Consider the following 20,248-nt stretch of genomic DNA (forward strand, 5'->3'; position numbering starts at 1 on the left):
AGGCTGGTCTCGTTTTCCTTTGTCCCCAAGTTTGTAGCTAAAACCCAGAATCAGTCAGTTCTTGATTCCAGGTTTTCTTCGTTTCAGGTCGTGAGTCTTAGAGCGGTAACCAATGATCCTGATGAGCTGCTTTTGTGTCCTGTGATGGCACCAAAATGCTAGCTTAAACATACATGAGCAACTCGACCTCACCTGCAGCACCTCTTCGTCAGCAATCAAAGTATTAAGAAGAAAGTGATTAAGAATATGATCTCCTTTTGTTTGATGGAAGTTATTAACCATACTCTGTCCACCCTCACCTTCTACTCTAGGTAGAGCTTGGGTTATAGCTCATGATGTCAGGGGTGTAAGCACAACCCTGCCATTCCATAAGAATCTCTTTTTTGGTGCAGGTACTCCAGGCAGGCATCTGGAAATAGCAGACCACGTGTACTGCACATTTCCAGCGAGAATTGACCCACAGGACCCTAAGATTCCTTTTTACTATGACCTTTAGTGACTGCAAAGCATGTGATATAGCTGCTTGTGTTCTGCCATTAGCATCTGATTGAAGATGGAGGTTACGTGTTAGACTGGGATAAAAATGAAGATTGATTAGCCCTTTTCTTTTCCCTTCTTTTGCATTTTCCTCTTTTTTGGGACACAGCATTGAAAGCCCAGTCAGTTGGAATTGATTCGCATGAAGGTAAGCCCCACTTGGTTTGTAGTCTTTCTATCATATGTTATAGAAGTGTCATTCCTCACACTCCTTACGAGGGGAAGTGTTGTGAGCAGGAAAACCCATCATATACATATATGCGCCATTTTACTACACAGATTTTCTTCTCCACATCCTTTATTATATGGGTCTTAGACCTGCTGGTATTGCACGCGGTGTAAGGAACCTTAACTCTACACCAGTTACAAGGGTCCGAGTTTTTGGTATCCCAGGATAAGTATTTAGCTAGTTGGAAAAGGAACTTTCTCCCACATAAGGGTGAGTCTCCTATGTAAAGGACAAAGATTTGTATTAGTGGGAGCTGCAAATTGTTTAATGTAATTTGTATTTTTCCCAACCATGTAAGGTTGTTGTAGATAGTAACATCTTTGCCTGGTGTTTTCCAAATGGGGGTTCGAGTCCCGCTCAAACTCGTTAGTGCCTTTAGTGTCTGCAAACTAACCATCCGTGTGAGCTAAGGTTTGTCTATCTGCTGAGTCATCAGCAGCCATTGCCTGACCCTCCCTGGTCCTAGATTGGGTGAAGAGGGGGCTTGGGCGCTGATCATATGATATTTGGACAGTCTTTAGGGCATTGTCTCGCTTCCTAGGGCAGTGGCACTGTCCCTTGCCTCTACCATTCATGAGCGGCCTTTAAATCTTTAAACAAACCTGAGCCCTTTAATCAAACTTTCTCGCCATCACCTACCACCTAGAAGTCCCGACCGCAATAATCAAAGTGACTGCTCATTGAGCAAGCAGGAGACAGGGTTTCCCCACTCCCGGCCACCTGTTTACACTTCGTTATTAAAGTTTAACTCCCTAGTATTCCATCTTCAATGATATCTATCATGTATAAAATGCAAATTATTTTCCAAAGTTTACATTATTTTCAGTTTTCTTTCCTTCCAGTTTACTAATGCCTCTGGTAAAACAATGAGACATACATGTGTCTAACAACAATAACATGCTGCACATATTGTACCGCTCTTCGGTCTCAATATCGACTTAGGAATGCCTGGACACGTACTCAAGATTGTCAGATTGTTTGATTTTGAAGTTATCATAGTGGTCTAAAGATTTTGATTTTGAAGTTATCATAGTGGTCTAAAGATTTTGATTTTGAAGTTATCATAGTGGTCTAAAGATTTCTATTTCCAGATTTGTTACCAATTACTGCATTATTGTGCGCAACTGTTTTAGGTGATTATAAGCCACATTCTCCATGTCTCATGCCAGGGACAATATTTTAATTTACAGCCCTGTGATGAGGGCAAAGGCCTTACTATTCCTCTTTGGAAAGTATGATAATGGTTCTTGGTCAGATTAAAATTCGGAGCATAAATGAAAGATTACTTTTATTTCAGGGGAAATCTGGAGATGACTAGGCTAGTTAATTATGGATGGAATAATGACATTACTGCCGCTCCAGCAACTGACTTTGCTACATTCTTAACAAGCTTAGGTTTGATAGTTATGAGCAACTTATACTCTTTCCAGCATTTTGTCCTTTAGAGGTGTAGAAGCATGCCATCCTCATATATGTCAAGGGCATTCACTAGGGCTGCATACAAGATACAAGGGATATTTAAATCCATTCTCACTCAAATTAGTTTCTTTGTATGATCGTGAACTTGTGCACGTAATGAAGCATCTGGAATACAATGAAAACTTCCCTTCTGCCAGTGAACAGTAGAATTGAAACTACTAAGTTTCACTTTCATGCTTTGAAGTCTTTGGTTTTTAATTTCACAAAGTGACTGTTTGAGAATTAAAATAGCTGGAATAGGTAGCCTTAAAACAAAGTATATGTGAGGATGTTGAAAACTGATGAAAAATTTAAAAGAAGCAAGTTGAGAAACTCGCAATTGATCTCTTGCCAGTTCAACCTACTTTCAACTACGAGAAAGCTGATGGAAGGATGAATGAAAGACCTGCTGATGCTGATATGGTGAGACAATTCGTGAATAAATGGCTTTGAGTCTGGGGAACATTAAAGGCCATAACTAGGATATACAGTTGTAAGATTGATAGATTTGTAATGTCAAGGAAATAATATTCATTCACTACACTTGTATTGTACATTAGTTTCTTAAACATTAGACTTAGCCGGTGGATACATATATAGCTAACGTCTCTGATGTCACGGCAGAAAATTCAAAACTCGCAGGCAATCGGAGATTGGGAAGCTAGGTGTACTACTAGCACCACCACTCGCCAGGATACTGGAATCGTGCCACATGTCCTCAGTTCTTCTCTGCCGCTGTGGCGACAACATTGGAACTTTCATGCTCGCGTATAACCTCCTGTTTTCTACAGCTTTGGTGAAGTACTTGTTTTTTGGTTAATGGCTTTCGCTTGATTGGATTTTCTTACGACTTTTCTTGAAACTCTTTTTGATTTGACTATATTTTACCCTTGTTTGTTTGATCTCTCTGGATATTCCAAAATGGCCGACCCTTCCCCTGTGTATAGGAAATGTGTGAAAGGCTGTAAGACCCGCCTTCCTAAGGCCTCTATCGATCCCCACTCTATTTGTAACAAATGTAGAGGTAAAATATGTCAGTTAGGGGATCGATGTGATGAGTGTGTTATTTTATCTGACACCGATTGGCTTGAATATGAGAAGAACACTCGTAAGTTAGAGAGAGAGAGGGTTAGAAGCTCATCTTACTCTAGAGAATTTTCCTCTCCCCATGTCCCTGAACCTATTCCTTCCCCTGTAGTGGTAGTCCATGAACCCTGTACTAGCATTAACGAGCCTTCACTGATGGACATGATGAAGGCGATTCATGCCCTTGGTGCCAAGGTCGAGTCGCTTGCTACGGACAGGAACCAGCTCATGTCCGATGTTAAATGTTGAAAAGTGCCAGTGTTAGTGATAAAAGTGCGAAGAATGTGTTCAGTGTTGTGGAGGGTACGTCTGTTTGTACATGTCGTTCACCCAGTCCTAGACCGTTTTCAAGCTCCCCAACCCCTGGGAGAAGGAATGTCAAACAACGAAAGGGAACGATAGGTTTTAAACCACGAATAGACGTCCCCTCACGAGTTGCGGTTGACGTTACACGTAACGATCGCCCTTATCATGGGAGAGGTGAGGCTAAGTTCTCCTCATCCTCTTATGACGTTAACGTAAGTAGAAAAAACTGGCGTCAGGATTCCAGACCTCTCAAGAGGAAATTGATCCCTTCAGATCAAAGTCAACATCCTGGCTGCAGTCATTGGAGCAGTCCAGAACGTCTGCCTTCTTTGGATGAAGGTACACCTGCCAAACGTCCCCTTAAAATGTCTGGTATGGTTGCTCCGGAGACCCCTTTGCAGGGTCATGGTTCTGTGGTTTTGTCTGGACGTTCCAGACGTGACGTGAGTGCTGTTGCTCCCGTTGTCATCACTGACGTTGCGGAACAGACGTTAACGAAGTCACGCTCTGACACACTTGTGACTGACCCTAATTTTAGCATGCTGCAGGACATGCAGATGAAACTTTCCTCATTCATGCAATCTTACCATCCAGCCCATGAATGACAGGAACCCTCGCTTGCAGAGTGTCATGGTTCTAATAAGTGGGACCCTTCTCACCATGCTTCCAAGCGTGAAGTTTAACGTCACGCTGACGTGACCCCCAGTATTCAGCATGCTGTCAAACGTGACGCCGAGCGTCAGGTTCGACGTGATGTTGAACGTCAGTCAATGCAGTCCCGACGTGACGTCGATCTTCCTTCTCTTCCTGCTACCCATCGGCAGGCTGATGCAGGCTGTCAAGCTGTTCCACACAGTTCCCAACACCTTGTTGATTCTCCACCTCGCAAACACGTCGAGCTTCCGGATGAAGTTTTCTGAGGAGGAAGTGGATGATCCCCTTTCCACAGCTGTACCTTTGGGTACCTTGTCAGAGGAAGAGGAACCTAGATCCACATAACATTCATTGGATTTTAAAAAGATTGACTGTTTTTAAGGAAGTTTTTCCTTCACATTTTGTGCCTGTTGCACCACGCTCTCCTCCTTCAGAGTTCACCTTGGGGACAACTACACAAGCTCCCCTGTTTACTAAATTGGTGCTCTCTCGGTCGTCTAAGAGAGCTTTGCGTTTGCTGGGAGACTGGTTGTAGTCCAAAAGGAGTCTTGGCAAGTCAGCCTTTGCCTTCCCTCCAGCTAAGCTTGCTTCTCGTTTGAGCGTCTGGTATGAGACAGGAGAAGTTCTCGGCTTGGGAGTACCTGCCTTTGCCCAGGGGGACTTCTCAAGCCTAGTAGACTCTCCTCGTCGTCTGGCCATGAGATGGTCGAAAATTTTATGGACAACATCGGAACTCGACCATCTGCTCAAGGGCGTCTTCCGTGCTTTTGAAGTGTTCAACTTTCTAGACTGGGCATTGGGAGCCTTGAGTAAGAAAGTGTCTGTTTTTAATAATAATGAGTCTGTGGTTCAGATTATGTCCTGCATGGACAAAGCCATAAGGGATGGATCAAATGAGCTGGCTGCTCTTTTTACGGCTGGTGTCCTTAAGAAGAGAGAAACGTTGTTCTCCTTCCTGGCTGCGGGAGTTACTCCTTGTCAGAAGTCGGAGCTTCTGATTGCACCGCTTTCTCGTTCGCTTTTTCCCCAAGAGCTTGTGAGGGAAATAGCTTCATCGCTAGCCTTGAAGGACACCCATGACCTGGTATCTAAAACGGCTCGTAAGGTGCTGCCTTCGTCGTTTTCAGGCAGCAGACCGAAGGTGGAAACCCCTGCATCTAGGTTCATTCCTCCCTTTCGTGGTAGAGCCTCCAACAGAGGCAACTCTCGCTCTGATGGAAGACGAGGTAAAAGGAGGGGAGCTAGATCAAGTCATGGCAGAGTCTGACTGCCCTCAACTTCAGACAGCAGTAGGGGCCAGATTGAAGAACTTCTGGCAGGCTTGGGAGAGAAGAGGAGCAGATCAGTGGTCCGTCCTCTTGTTGAAGGAGGGGTACAAAATACCCTTTGTAAAGAAACCCCCTCTCGTCCAAGAGCCGATAGATCTCTCTCCCAGATACTGGGAGGACGCAACAAGACAAGCTTTGCGCCTACAGGTGTCCCTTTTGTTAAAAAAGGGGGCTGTGGAGAAGGTGCTAAACCACCAGTCTCCAGGCTTTTACTACTGCCTCTTCCTAGTTCCTAAGAACTCAGGGGTTGGAGACCAGTGCTGGATGTGAGTGCAATCAACGCGTTCATTCTGAAATCGAAGTTCACAATGGAGACTTCCAAGTCTGTGCTAGCAGCAGTAAGGGAAGGCGACTGGATGGTCTCTCTAGACCTCCAAGACGCATACTTCCATATCCCGATTCATCCGACCTTCCAACACTATCTAAGGTTGGTATACGGGAAGGAAGTCTTCCAATTTCGAGCTCTGTGCTTCGGTCTCAGAACCGTTCCTCTTGTGTTTGCGAAGCTCATGCGGAACGTGGCGAGCTTCCTGCATTCGACAGGTATCAGAGCCTCCCTATACCTAGACGACTGGTTACTCAGGGCGTCGTCCTTCGATCGGTGTCTGAAGGATCTCAGATTGACTTTGCCCCTAACGAAGGAGTTGGGTCTCCTAGTCAACAAGGAGAAGTCCCAACTGACCCCATCTCAAACAATTCTCTATTTGGGGATGGAGATACGGAGCTCTAGTTTTTCGGGCTTTTCCATCGCCCACAAGACTAGAACAAGCTCTTATAAAGATTCGTCTTTACCGAAGGAAGAGCATTTGTTCTGTAAGGAAGTGGATGAGTTTGCTGGGAACACTCTCGTCACTGGAGCAGTTTGTTTCCCTAGGGAGACTCAATCTTCGCCCTCTCCAGTTTCACCTCAACCAGCATTGGGACAAGGAGAAGGGCTTAGAAGCAGTGACCATTCCGCTTCCAGAGACGGTCAAGAGTTGCCTGAAATGGTGGGACGACAATCTCAGACTTCAGGAGGGCATCTTTCTAGCACACAAGAACCCAGACCATGTGTTGTGCTTAGACGCCTCAGACTCGAGGTGGGGAGCAACACTAGGCTAACTAGAATGCTCGGGCCTATGGACCAAAGACCAGGAGAGTCTTCACATCAACCAAAAGGAGCTTGTGGCAGTTCTTTTGGCCCTTCAAAGTTTCGAAAGACTAATCCGAAACAAGGTAATGCAAGTAAACGCAGACAACACCACAGTGTTAGCCTACATCTCCAAACAAGGCGGGACCCACTCGTAGTCCCTTTACTTCACTGCAAGGGAGCTTCTGGTTTGGGCGAAGGAGAGAAACATCACCGTACTAACAAAGTTTATACAGGGAGAAAGGAACGTGATAGCAGACTGCCTCAGCAGAAGAGACCAAGTCATTCCCACAGAATGGACTCAGCATCAGGAGGTTTGCAAGAAACTATGGCGGATATGGGGACGTCCATCCATAGACCTATTTGCAACCTCGAGAACAAAGAGCCTTCCAACATACTGCTCTCCAGTTCCAGATCTAGAGGCGGTCCACATCGACGTGTTCTTGCTGGGCTGGTCTCACCTGGAAGTGTATGCGTTTCCCCCCTTCAAAATCCTTTACAAAGTCCTACAAAAGTTTGCCTCTCACGAAGGGACCAAGTTGACATTGGTTGCTCCCCTCTGGCCATCAAGAAAATGGTTCACCGAGGTACATCAATGGATGGTGGACATACCAAGAAACCTTCCAATGCGGTTAGATCTGCTCCAGCAACCGCACATGAAAAGGTTCCATCAAAACCTCCATGCTCTTCGTCTAACTGCCTTCAGACTATCGAGAGACTCTCTAGAGCTCAAGGCTTTTCGAAGGAGGCAGCTAGAGTGATTGCCAGAGCAAGGAGATCCTCTACCATCAGGATCTACCAGTCCAAATGGGAGGTCTTTCGAGATTAGTGCAAAGTCACCTCAATTTCCTCGTCCAATACCTCTATAGCCCAAATCGCTGACTTCCTGTTACACCTTAGGAGTGAACGTAACTTTTCCTCCTCTACCATTAAAAGTTACAGGAGCATGTTGGCTGCGGTTTTCAGGCACAGGAACCTTTACCTCTCTAACAATAAAGACCCTCAAGACCTTCTCAAGTCTTTCGAGACTTCCAAGGAGCATCAGATAGTGACACCAGCTTGGAATCTGGATGTTGTCCTGAAATTTCTTATGTCTGAGAAATTTGAACCTTTACACTTAGCCTCTTTTAAAGATCTCACCTTAAAGACACTTTTTCTAGTGAGTCTAGCAACTGCAAAGAGAGTTAGTGAGGTTCATGCCTTCAGTAAGAACGTTGGCTTCTGTACTGGAAAGGCAGTATGCTCCTTGCAACTTGGTTTCTTGGCCAAGAATGAGCGTCCTTCCCATCCGTGGCCGAAATCTTTTGAGATTCCCAACCTGTCAGATGTGGTTGGTGACGAGATAGAGAAGGTCCTGTGCCCTGTGAGAGCACTTAAATTTGACCTAGACAGAACCAAAAATTTACGAGGCGAGTCTGAAGCCTTATGGTGTTCGGTCAAGAAGTCCTCCTTACCAATGTCAAAGAACGCCTTATCGTATTTTGTCAGGTTCTTGATTAGAGAGGCTCACGCTCACTGCGGTGAGGCTGACCTTAGATTGCTGAAAGTAAGAACACATGAAGTCAGAGCTGCGGCAACTTCAGTGGCTTTCAAACAAAATCGATCCCTACGAAGCATTATGGACGCAACCTTTTGGAGGAGTAAATCTGTGTTCGCTTCACATTATTTAAAGAATGTCCAGACTCTTTACGAGGACTGCTACACTTTGGGACCATTTGTAGCAGCGAGTGCAGTAGTGGGTGAAGGTTCTACCACTACATTCCCCTAATCCTAATACCTTTTTTCTTCTCTTGAAACTATTGTCTTTTTGGTTGTATGTGGAGACTGGGACAGTCTTCCACAATCATTTGATTTTAGCGGGTGGTCAAACTTGTTTCTTGAGAGCGCCCAGATCAAGGGTATTGGTTGAGGTCCTGTCATAGGGGTGTTCACCCCAGATATAACAGCTCCTAGAGGTCTTTCAGTCCCCTGAGTAGATCGCTGGGTTTCATAAGGATAGCGGACTAATGAGGCAGAGAATCATAAAAGTCAGCTTCCTTATCAGGTACGAACCCTTAAGTTTGTTTTTCTCAAAACTCTTGAGTTATATTCCTATGTTGTTTACTGCTGGTCTCTTACCCTCCACCAAGGGTGTCAATCAGCTATATATATATCCACCGGCTAAGTCTAATGTTTGAAAATTATATTTTCATTATAAAATAAATTTTTGAACATACTTACCTGGTGGATATATGTAATTAAACTCCCTCCCTTCCGCCCCTCTAGAGACCTATGGGCAGAGAAGACCTGAGGACTTGTGGAATGGTTCCAGTATCCTGGCGAGTGGTGGCGCTAGTAGTACACCTAGCTTCCCAATCTCCGATTGCCCGCGAGTTTCGAATTTTCTGCCGTGACGTCAGAGACGTTAGCTATATATATATCCACCGGGTAAGTATGTTCAAAAATTTATTTTATAATGAAAATATCATATTTCTTTATTTCTTTTCCTCGCTGGGCTATTTTCCCCTCTTGGGCTTATGGTTGGAGCTTAACTAATAGTAATAATAATAATAAATCTAACAAACTGGGGATGTTATCCAATTGACATACTGTACACTCATTGTTACTCCGTTAACCACTGGAAATCTTGAAGAGATTTACCTTACATACATTAGCTAACTGGTCCTAGCTGTTCTTTTTCTATAAGTGATAAAGACAAGATATAGTAAGGATGTTAATGAGGTGTGTTGGAAAAATATTACCCCAAAAAGCAAAGATTGTGCACTCACACTTTTTTTTTTTTTAATTAATTTAGGCAGGATAAAATAAATATGGGAATGAAGTTGACTTGGGAAATATTGTGGTACGAGCAGAATTTAGTAGTTGTGTCCCAAAACGGTAGATACTGTATATCTGTAGTGCACATGTTATTGACTAGTAATTAAGGTAATTTTGGACACAAAGTAACCTCAGCTTCAAAGTAACTACAGTATACGGTCATCAACTTCTATTTTTTCAGATAACTCCTGAATTTGCCGTATAAGCTAGTAGATTATCCTCTAATATTACTATGCTCGGAGAGTATGCTATTACATATTTAAATGATTTGCTTAAATGTGGAAAATTATTTTTTATTCTTGATATTATTATCTACCCCAAAGGTGTGAGCAGTTTTCTAATCGGGAAGTCACAGAGATGGAGCTAGAATCTTTCGAAGCAACACATAAAATACCAATCTTGAAAATGGTTGCTAATCCAGACGATCACAGTGATGAAGTATCGAGCATAGCCCCTATTTTGAATTTTCTATGCAAACGTCTTTGGCAGAGAGATCAGGAACTACTCTCCATTAAGCAGTAAACTTCATATTAAAAGTTATTGTAAGTATATATAACTAAATGTAAGAATTTATGTAATAGACTATTCAAAAGTACCTTATTCACTTTTGATTTATAAAGTTAGTATTAGTAAAACAGATGTGTATTGAATGCTAAATCTAGATTTAATTTTTTTGTGAAGAAATGTCTTAATATTGAACAAAGCCCCATTCCTTAGTTATAGATTTAATTTTTTTCATGCAGATACCTTTGGACTCATTTTGAGTATAATATAGAATAATCAAGATAAAAAGGCATTACAGTAATAAGATTATTATTCTGATGAGTATTTATTATTTCACTAATTCTTCCCTAAAAATCAGCTTCAATGAAACTCTCCTGAAGTTCATTTACTATTTATTCATCAGGAATATCTCTGCCACAATAGAAATATTAAAAGAATAAATAATAGTTGTTCCTACACAAATAAGAGCCTAAGTCATTTATTTGGATATACTCCTAAGTCACCTAGTTATTACCAAAATTAAAGAAGGTTTAGGATTCTGGTAACATTGTATCCCATCCATGCGGGGAAGGAGCCGCTGAGTCAGCAAGACAGCCCCACTTATCTCCTGGTTGTCTTAGCTGACAAACATGTTTACAACTGCTTCTGCTCTGTGCCCACATGCTGCACCACACGGCCTCAGGCCTCTGGTCAGAGTCAGAAAAATACCTCCATATAAATCTCCTAGAGATGGAGGCTGTCTTTCTGGCCCTTCAACAGTTCCAACAGTACCTGGCAAGTTACTCTGTGGTGGTGATGAGCAACAACACCACAGTAGTGGCCTACATCAACAAACAAGGAGGTACTTTTTCGCAGCTACTATCCCATCTAGCAGTAGAGATACCGAGATGGGCGGAAGTCCACTTGATACCACTATCGGCTTCTTCATTCCGGGCAAAAGGAATGTGCTCACCGACAATCTGAGCAGAGCGTCTCAGATCGTGAGTACCGAGTGGTCTTTGGATCATCTAGTATCCAACAAAGTCCTGACTTTGTGTGGTTCTCCAACTGTGGATCTTTTCGCAACGGCCCTGAACTTCAGGCTCCCGCTGTACTATTCCCCAGTCCCAGAGCCCAAGGCTCTCTGGCAAAATACTTTCCAACAACGGTGGGACAACATCGACGTTTACGCCTTTCCCCCGTTCTGTCTGATGAGGAGGATACTCATCAAGACCAGAACATCGATCAATCTTTCAATGACCCTCATAGCTCCGCTATGGCATCACGCGGAATGGTTCCCTGACCTTCTGCTACTCCTAACGGAGCTACCAAGAGAACTCCCTCCACGACACAATCTACTCAAACAACCACATGCCAACATCTTCCACAAAGCCGTAGGTTCACTACGACTTCACACCTGGAGACTATCCAGCATCTCCTCTCTGAGAGAGGATTTTCGCAACAAGTTGCTGTCAGGATGTCTGGACACCTGCGAAAGTCTTCGGCAGCAGTCTACCAGGCAAAGTGGAAAGTCTTCTCTGGTTGGTGTCATGGAAGGGGTATCTCTCCACTCGATGCCACTATTCCAACAATAGCGGAGTTCCGCGTGTATTTGCGGGAAGAAATGCGCCTTTCAGTCTTGGCAGTGAAAGGCTATCGCTCAGCCTTAAGTCTAGCCTTCAGGCTGAAAGGAATGGACATTTCTTCATCGCTAGAACTTTCTCTACTCATACGTAGTTATGAACTTACCTGCCCTCAGTCGGAAGTGAGACCTCCCCCATGGAACGTGGTTAGAGTTCTCAGGTCTCTTAAGAGACCTCCCTATTAACCATTACACCAGGCATCAGATTGCCACGTAACCTGGAAGACGGTATTCCTGCTAGCTTTGGCCTCGGCCAAGCGAGTCAGCGAACTTCATGGTCTCTTGTATGACATCACCCATTCAAGGGGATGGGGGGTAGGTAATGTTCAGCTTCGTCCCTGAGTTTATTGCTAAGACTCAGAATCCTGGAGTGGCGGATCCTCGATTCGACTCCTTCTGGATTTCTAGTCTCCGTATTGTAACAGATGACCCAGACCATCTCTTGTTATGCCCAGTAAGGAGCTTGAGGCTGTACCTCAAAAGAACAGCCACAGCCCGTCCTCATGTGCCAGCACTATTCGTCAGCACAGGAAGGACTAAGAGGAGGGTCACCAAGAACACCATCTCTGCATGGATTCATAGAGTCATTGACCTGGCCTTGAATCCAGACCCTCCTCCGTCACGTCGCCCTAGAGCACACGATGTCGGGCATAGCTACGTCCCTGGCCTTCATAAAAAATTTTTCAGTAACGCAGGTTCTTGAAGCTGGGGTCTGGAAACGTCAAACAACATTCACATCCCAACTACCTGCAAGACGTTACCCACAGGAGACTCGATACGTTTGCTATCGGCCCTGTGGTGGCTACACAACAGCTGGTTTAAAACTTCAAGCTCCTTATTGAACAAGTAGCAGAAGGTTGAGGGCATTGTTACCCGGTTTTAGTCTGCATGAATGAAAAGGTTTGACTGGCCCTTATTCTTTTCTTCATCATCCCCTCTCTTGGGGAAAGCAGCATCCTGGGTTCTCTGCATAGCTGACCTCAAACCACTGCAGGTAAACCATGCTCCCTTGTGTTCCTAGCATTAAGATTAATACTGTTACGTCCCCATACCCTGACGAGGTGGTATTGGGAAAGTCCTAGTCTACAAGTTTCCATCTAAAGAACTTCTGAACAACTTCCTAGGACAAGTCACACTTCTTCATACCTTCACATACAGCTTGCGTAGGCCGCAGTCCTTGCATAGCAAGGCTCTAGCGAGGCGCAGGGACTCCTTATTTCTTGGGTGCCTACACACTCAAATAATGAGCCCCCGGGCAAAGCCAAAAGCCAGACTGGCTGGGACGTCCACCCTTCCTAATGGGTGAGTCACCCATATTAAATAGCGTGGTTTGTATTCCAGTTACGGAACAAATGACAAATTCGTAGATAATTTGTATTTTCCTAACTATACAAACCTTAGCTATTTAACCAAACTTGCCCGCCAGCCCCATCCCCCTTGAAGTCCTACCTCCAAGCAAAGTGAGCTCAAGCACAGGTGTGTGAGAGGAGGGGGTTAGCAACTTACCCTCCCTTACCCCCGGTAACTAGCGGTGTGGGTAGTAAACCCTCGTTAGAAATTAATGGCTCGTCATTTCAGCTACGCCGAAAGTAATACCCCTATTAAATAGCTAAGGTTTGTATAGTTAGGAAAAATACAAATCATTTACGAATTTGTCATCTTTAAGGATATTCGCGCCAGGAGTTAGAATTCTGGAGACCTTAAGTTAAATTCTCTGGGAATATCACTGTAGTCAAATATACCCTAGGAATCTACTTAAAGGAACCTTCCATCAGGACGACATGGCCTGAGCCCAAAAATAGTAGTAATACATACTGTACATACATACGTATACCAAGGCACTTCTCCCAATTTTGGGGGTTAGCCGACATCAAACAAATGAAACAGAAAAGGGGACCTCTCCTCTCTATGTTCCTCCCAGCCTGACAAGGGACTCAATCGAGTTCGGCTGGTACTGCTAGGGGTGCCACAGTCCACCCTCCCCCGTTATCCACCACAGATGAAGCTTTATAACGCTGAATCCCCTATTGCTGCTGCCTCTGCGGTCTTCCAAGGCACAGGAGGAAGCAGCAGAGCTTACCGGAACTGCGTCACAATCGCTCTCCATTCATTTCTATTTCTAGCATGCTCTCTTGCCTCTCTCACATCTATCCTCCTATCACCCAGAGCTTCCTTCACTCCATCCATCCACCCAAACCTTGGCCTTCCTCTTGTACTTCTCCCATCAATTCTTGCATTCATCACCTTCTTTAGCAGACAGTCATTTTCCATTCTCTCAACATGGCCAAACCACCTCAACACATTCATATCCACTCTAGCTGCTAACTCATTTCTTACACCCGTTCTCACCCTCACTACCTCGTTCCTAACCCTATCTACTCGAGATACACCAGCCATACTCCTTAGACATTTCATCTCAAACACGTTCAATTTCTTTCTCTTCGTCATTTTCATTCCCAACTCCGATCCATACATCACAGTTGGTACAATCACTTTCTCATACAGAACTCTCTTTACATTCATGCCCAAGCCTCTATTTTTTACTACTCCCTTAACTGCCCCTAACACTTTGCATCCTTCATTCACTCCCTGACGTACATCTGCTGCAACAACAGACCTCAAGTACTTAAATTGATCCACCTCCTTAACATGACATTCAACCTCGCACCATCCTCCTTTCTTGTACATCTCATAACCTTACTCTTACCCACATTAACTCTCAACTTCCTTCTCTCACACACCCTTCCAAATTCTGTCACTAATTAGCCAAGCTTTTCTTCCGTGTCTGCAACCAGTACAGTATCATCCGCAAACAACAATTGATTTACCTCCCATTCATGGTCATTCTCGTCTACCAGTTTCAATCCTCGTCCAAGCACTTGAGCATTCACCTCTCTCACCACTCCATCAACATACAAGTTAAATAACCACGGCGACATCACACATCCCTGTCTCAGCCCCACTCTCACCGGAAACCAATTGCTCACTTCATTTCCTATCTAACACATGCTTTACTATCTTTGTAGAAACCTTTCACTGCTTGCAACAATCTTCCACCAACTCCATATAACCTCATCACATTCCACATTGCTTCCCTATCAACTCTATCATACGCTTTCTCCAGATCCATAAACGCAACATACACCTCCTTACCTTTTGCTAAATATTTCTCGCATATCTTCCTAACTGTAAAAATCTGATTCATATAACCCCTACCTCTTCTAAAACCACCAAGTACTTCTAAGATTGCATTCTCTGTTTTATCCTTAATCCTATTAATCACTACTCTACCATACACTTTTCCCACCACACTCAACAAACTAATACCCCTTGAATTACAACACTCATGCACATCTCCCTTACCCTTATATTGTGGTACAATACACGCACAAACCCAATCTACTGGTACCATTGACAACACAAAACACATATTAAACAATCTCACCAACCATTCAATTTCTGTCTCTCCGTCACTTCCATTCCCCATAACTACGATCCATACATCACAGTTGGTACAATCACTTTCTCATACAGAACTCTCTTTACATTCATGCCCAAGCCTCTATTTTTTACTACTCCCTTAACTGCCCCCAACACTTTGCACCCTTCATTCACTCTCTGACGTATATCTGTTTCCACTCCACCATTAGCTGCAACAACAGACCCCAAGTACTTAAACTGATCCCCCTCCTCAAGTAAATCTCCATTCAACATGATATTCAACCTCACACCACCTTCCCTTCTCGTACATCTCATAACCTTACTCTTACCCACATTAACTCTCAACTTCCTTCTCTCACACACCCTTCCAAATTCTGACACTAATCGGCCAAGCTTTTCTTCCGCGTCTGCAACCAGTAATAATAATAAATGGAATTTGAATAATAGAATACTTACCTGTGGTTCACCTAATTCCCTCTCATTCGTCATCTTTCCCACCGTTATCCCTACATTAAGGGTATGGTTGCCTGATATGCCCTAATGGCATCGGAATGGTCAATAATTTGTCACATGGATTTTATGATGGCATGGCAGTGGGCCTAACCTTTGACTAAACAGTCCAACTGTAAGGCAACAGTTTCCACAGTTATTGGCAGTTGGTCTTCTAGCCTTTTGTTAAAAGCAAAACTGCAAGGCAAGAGCTGTCCTTTTAGTCGATTCAGTGATGTCAAAAAGCTTTTTGGCTTTGAGGTCGACTTCAATTATAGAGAGCACCCAAATTTAAATTTTGTACTATAGAGCACCAGATGCAGTGCCAAACTATAAAGTATATGGAAGGGGTGGAAGACATTGGTTCTTTTAATGATAAATGTTAGAGAGTGCTTTGCCAAGGAACTAGGAGACCCACAAGTCATCATCATCATCTTCTCCGACGCCTGTTGACGCAAATGTCCTCAGTTAGATTTTTCCAGTCGTATCTATCTTGAGCTTTTAATTCAATACTTCTCCATTCACTATCTCCTACTCGCTTCATAGTCCTCAGCCATGTAAGCCTGGGTCTTTCAACTCTTCTAGTGCCTTGTTGAATGCAGTTAAACGTTTGGTGGACTAATCTCTCTTGAGGAGTGTGAGTAAATATTAAAATAATAAATTTGATTAAGATCCCAATTTGTTCATGCTAACTTATCACTTAAAATGCAAATTCTCAGTTACAAGCATATATATTTATGGTAGGTCATGGTTTATACAATGCAAATAATGAGAATTATGTTTACCCGAGACTCAGATCCGCCCAAGAATCTTGGTACTGCTGCCGGATTGCTATTTTCTGGTGTCTCGGATGCTTTATATGTCTAAGAAAAGAGCTAATTAAATATACATTATTAGGTTTATATAAAAGAATTATCTTTTTTTTATTCAGATGAATAATATTGTTATTAAGGACACTCTAAAATTAAAACATTGTTCTCTTAGTCTTGGGTAGTGTCATAGCCTCCGTACTATGGTCTTCCACTGTTTTGGATTAGAGTTCATTTGCTCTGGGGTACACTTAGGCATGCTGTTATACCCTATTTATCATTTTTTAAGTTTTTATCATTTATATATGAAAGATCTGATTTAATGTTTTTACTGTTCTTAAAATATTTTATTTTGATTGTATTACTTGTAGTGTATTCATTTCCCTGTTTCATTTTCACACTGAGCTATTTTTCCCTGTTGGAGCCCCTAGGCTTATAGCATCTTGCTTTTCCAACTAGGGTTGTAGCTTAGCTTCTAATAATAATAATAATGATTTTTTTTTATTGTTTCAGTATTAGATACCAGCACATCATCACTGGAGATGAACAGAGTCTTCACCTGAGTCTTCTTTATCTGCTATGTAATATCTTATTTACAAAGGATCTCAGATTATTTGAAAAATAGGTTAGATTTTACCATTACTTTTTATTAGAATTGTATATCCATCCAGTTTCATACTGTAACAGTTTTTGGTGATGGTAGTTTTAGTACTTAAGGGCAATCACTTGGATATAGAAAGGCCACCTTAGATCCAAAAGTAGTTGTTAATGGGATAAATTGTTATAAAGAGACAAAGTTTGATAAACATTTCAAGTAGTAGATATTTCTTATTGACTTATTTTAAAGTCACCTGAGCACATCGTATTATAATTTTGAACAAGTGTTACTTAGCAGTAGTATTAGAATTGTTATTTTTATTGATATTATTATGTTTCTAGTTTTGGTGATAATTATTGTGGATCATATGAACCAAAAAGATAATCTATTCTCAATATCTTTGACCTATTCTGATACTGCTGTGTGTGGCATGCTCACACAGCAGTATTAATCTAATTGCCTTTAGCTAGTGAAGCAAATTATATGAAATGAATGCTAAGTGCTATTTTAAAGATGCTTAAAAGTGCCTTTAATTGATCAAATGATGTCTTATTCCATGGCAGATAACAAACAAATGAATTATATATATTAGTGTTGTGATGATTAATGATAAATGTACTTACGCCTGTATTTACAGGATCATAAAATTCTTTCAGTGCTGTCAAGCAATATGAAAAGAAATATATGATCAATGTAAACAACATGCTGTCAACTTATATAGAAGTTTCTGGGATAATGAACTTTTGTGGAGTATATTCTGATTTGTAAATGTCATAAATGTTCGCATAGAATTGTCGAATATAAGAGGTCCGGGCTTACTCACATTCTATAGGCTAAATCAGTCTATGACAGCCTTCTTAGATATTTCACACCTGCCTGTTGGCTATTATAAACTTTTCCTTCATTTCCCGCTAGTTTTAAAATTGCAAAAGTTAAATCGACAGTGCTTTCTTAAAAAGAAGTGTTAAGAAAGCATGCTTCCTGCTTTTATAGATTAACATTTTTTGGTGTTTCAGTAGTGAAAGTATGTGATTTTTATGATATTGAATTTTTTTTTTTTCAAATGTTTATGAAGCATCGTGAAATTTTAAGAGCATAGGGTTTGTGTTAAAGATATATTGTTGAAACCTGTATACACCTTATATGTATGTGTAACAGTGTTTATGTGTTGATAGAGTGTAGCGTACAAGTGTGACTCATAATTACACAGTCGCTGTCCATTCTGTCTGTGTCTGAATATTTTTATTGCAAGTTGTTGAACATGCTAAAATGTCAAAAACGAGCAAACTGCTTCACAACCTTTTATGCAAATCTTTAAGCATGTTGAGTGTTTGTGCATTTTTTATGACCACTTATGGTTTATTAATGAAATATTGAAACAAAACAAATAGTACTGTACATAAAATCATTAGAAAATTGATTATTTGATCACTATAACAATATCCATCAGCATAGTAACAAAAAGTTTACAAAATGAATGTGAGTACAGTATAGGCATTTGTCTAATGATCTTGTTTGAGATTGTATCTCTGATAATACGTTACTAAACATTCTCTCTCTCTCTCTCTCTCTCTCTCTCTCTCTCTCTCTCTCTCTCTCTCTCTCTCTCTCTCTCTCTCTCTCTCTCTCTCTCTCTCTCTCATATATTTTGGAAGAATTTCTGTTGTTGCAGTAAAAGAGCCCTATACCGCTGTTAATATATTTTAAGGTTTATTTCCTTTTATTAGTTGAATAAAGATATTTTAAATTGAGTTCAATCTTAGGGAAGGACTTGATTGTATAGGATATATCTTAGTTTTTTAAGGAGTTGAACTTGTTCAATAAAATCTGAATTTTTATACCTTTTCAAGTTATATGTTTTATTCTTAATTTTAATTGACATTACAATCTCAAAGATTTTAACGATAAGTGTATTCATTAAGATTACAGAAGGTCCTCAACTTAAAAACTTAATTGGCTCCAGGAAGCTGTTTGTAAGTTCAATTTTTTTAAATTTTGGCCTAGGGTAGGCCTAACCTGAATCCCATGTCTATGATTTCCAGCTACTAAAGTCAACAAATAGTCAGGTTTCATATGAAATAGATATCAGGTTATTAAATTTTGTTTTGCTTGCTGTATGAAAGGATATCTATCTATATACCAAGGCACTTCCCCCAATTTTGGGTGGTAGCCGACATCATAAAAATGAAAAATAAAAAAAAGGGACCTATCCTCTCTACGCTCCTCCCAGCCTGATGAGCAACTCAACCGAGTTCGGCTGGTACTACTAGGGTGCCACAGCCCACCCTCCCCCATTATCAACCACAGAAGAAGCTTCATAAGCTGAATCCCCTACTGCTGCTACCTCCGCGGTCATCCAAGGTGACCGGAGGAAGCAGCAGGGCCTACTGGAACTGCGTCGCAATCGCTCACCATTCATTCCTATTTCTAGCACGCTCTCTTGCCCCTCTCACATCTATCCTCCTATGACCCAGAGCTTTCTTTACTCCATCCATCCACCCAAACCTTTGCCTTCCTCTTGTACTTCTTCCATCAACTCTTGCATTCATCACTTTCTTTAGCAGACAGCAATTGTCTTATTACAGTTTGTTCCGTAACCGAAATACAAACCACGCTATTTACAAAGGGTTTACTTTTAGCGCAGCTGAAATGACGAGCCAATAGTTTTTAACGAGGGTTAATTACCCCCGCGCTAGTTAGGGGGGTGTGGGGAAGGGTAGCTTGCTACCCCTCCCCCCTCCACACACCGGTGACTTGCTTCACTTCACTTTTGGCTCGGCGGTGATCAGACGTGTCTGCTCATCGCCTTCGTGACAGCCTTTAATTTTCTGCTTTTTCTTTTCAGCGTGTGTGTTGGTTGGAAATTGACCTTCAGTTATTTTCTTACTATGCGTACATGCCCTGGAGTTGCCGGCCGTCCTTGTGGGACTTTCATGTTGGACGTTAATACGGATCCACACACCCTCTGCCCTCAATGTCGGGGCCGACGGTGTGACCAGGAGAACATGTGCCGTGAGTGCAGGGAGTGGTCTGCCTCCCAGTGGGAGAGGTTTGGCCGTCGGCGTAAGAAGAAGTCCAAGAGAGACCGTTCTCCTCCGGGGTTAGCCTTGAAGGAGGAAGGTTCTCGGGACTCTTCTTCCGCCGCCCAAACCTCCTCCGAAGCTCCCCCTCGTCCACCTCCTATGGAGAGTCGGCCGAGTGGGAGCGCAGGCCCTTGTTCTGTTTCCTGACCTTCGGTGGGG

At 42.4% G+C, this 20,248-nt stretch overlaps 1 protein-coding gene across 1 annotated transcript in view; it reads left to right on the top strand.

The window, feature by feature from the left end:
- The window catches only part of LOC137651024 (ciliogenesis and planar polarity effector 2-like), a 96,876-nt gene extending 77,301 nt beyond the window's left edge, over nucleotides 1-19,575 (top strand). The window contains exons 6-7 of the mRNA XM_068384166.1: nucleotides 9,868-10,086; nucleotides 16,922-19,575. Coding sequence (XP_068240267.1) covers nucleotides 9,868-10,066 — 199 coding nt within the window. The 3' untranslated portion in view covers nucleotides 10,067-10,086; nucleotides 16,922-19,575. The remainder of the gene's footprint in view (nucleotides 1-9,867; nucleotides 10,087-16,921) is intronic.
- The last annotated feature ends 673 nt before the right edge of the window (nucleotides 19,576-20,248 follow it).

The sequence above is a fragment of the Palaemon carinicauda genome, chromosome 1 (assembly GCF_036898095.1).
Source record: "Palaemon carinicauda isolate YSFRI2023 chromosome 1, ASM3689809v2, whole genome shotgun sequence".
Classification (NCBI taxonomy): Eukaryota; Metazoa; Arthropoda; class Malacostraca; order Decapoda; family Palaemonidae; genus Palaemon; species Palaemon carinicauda.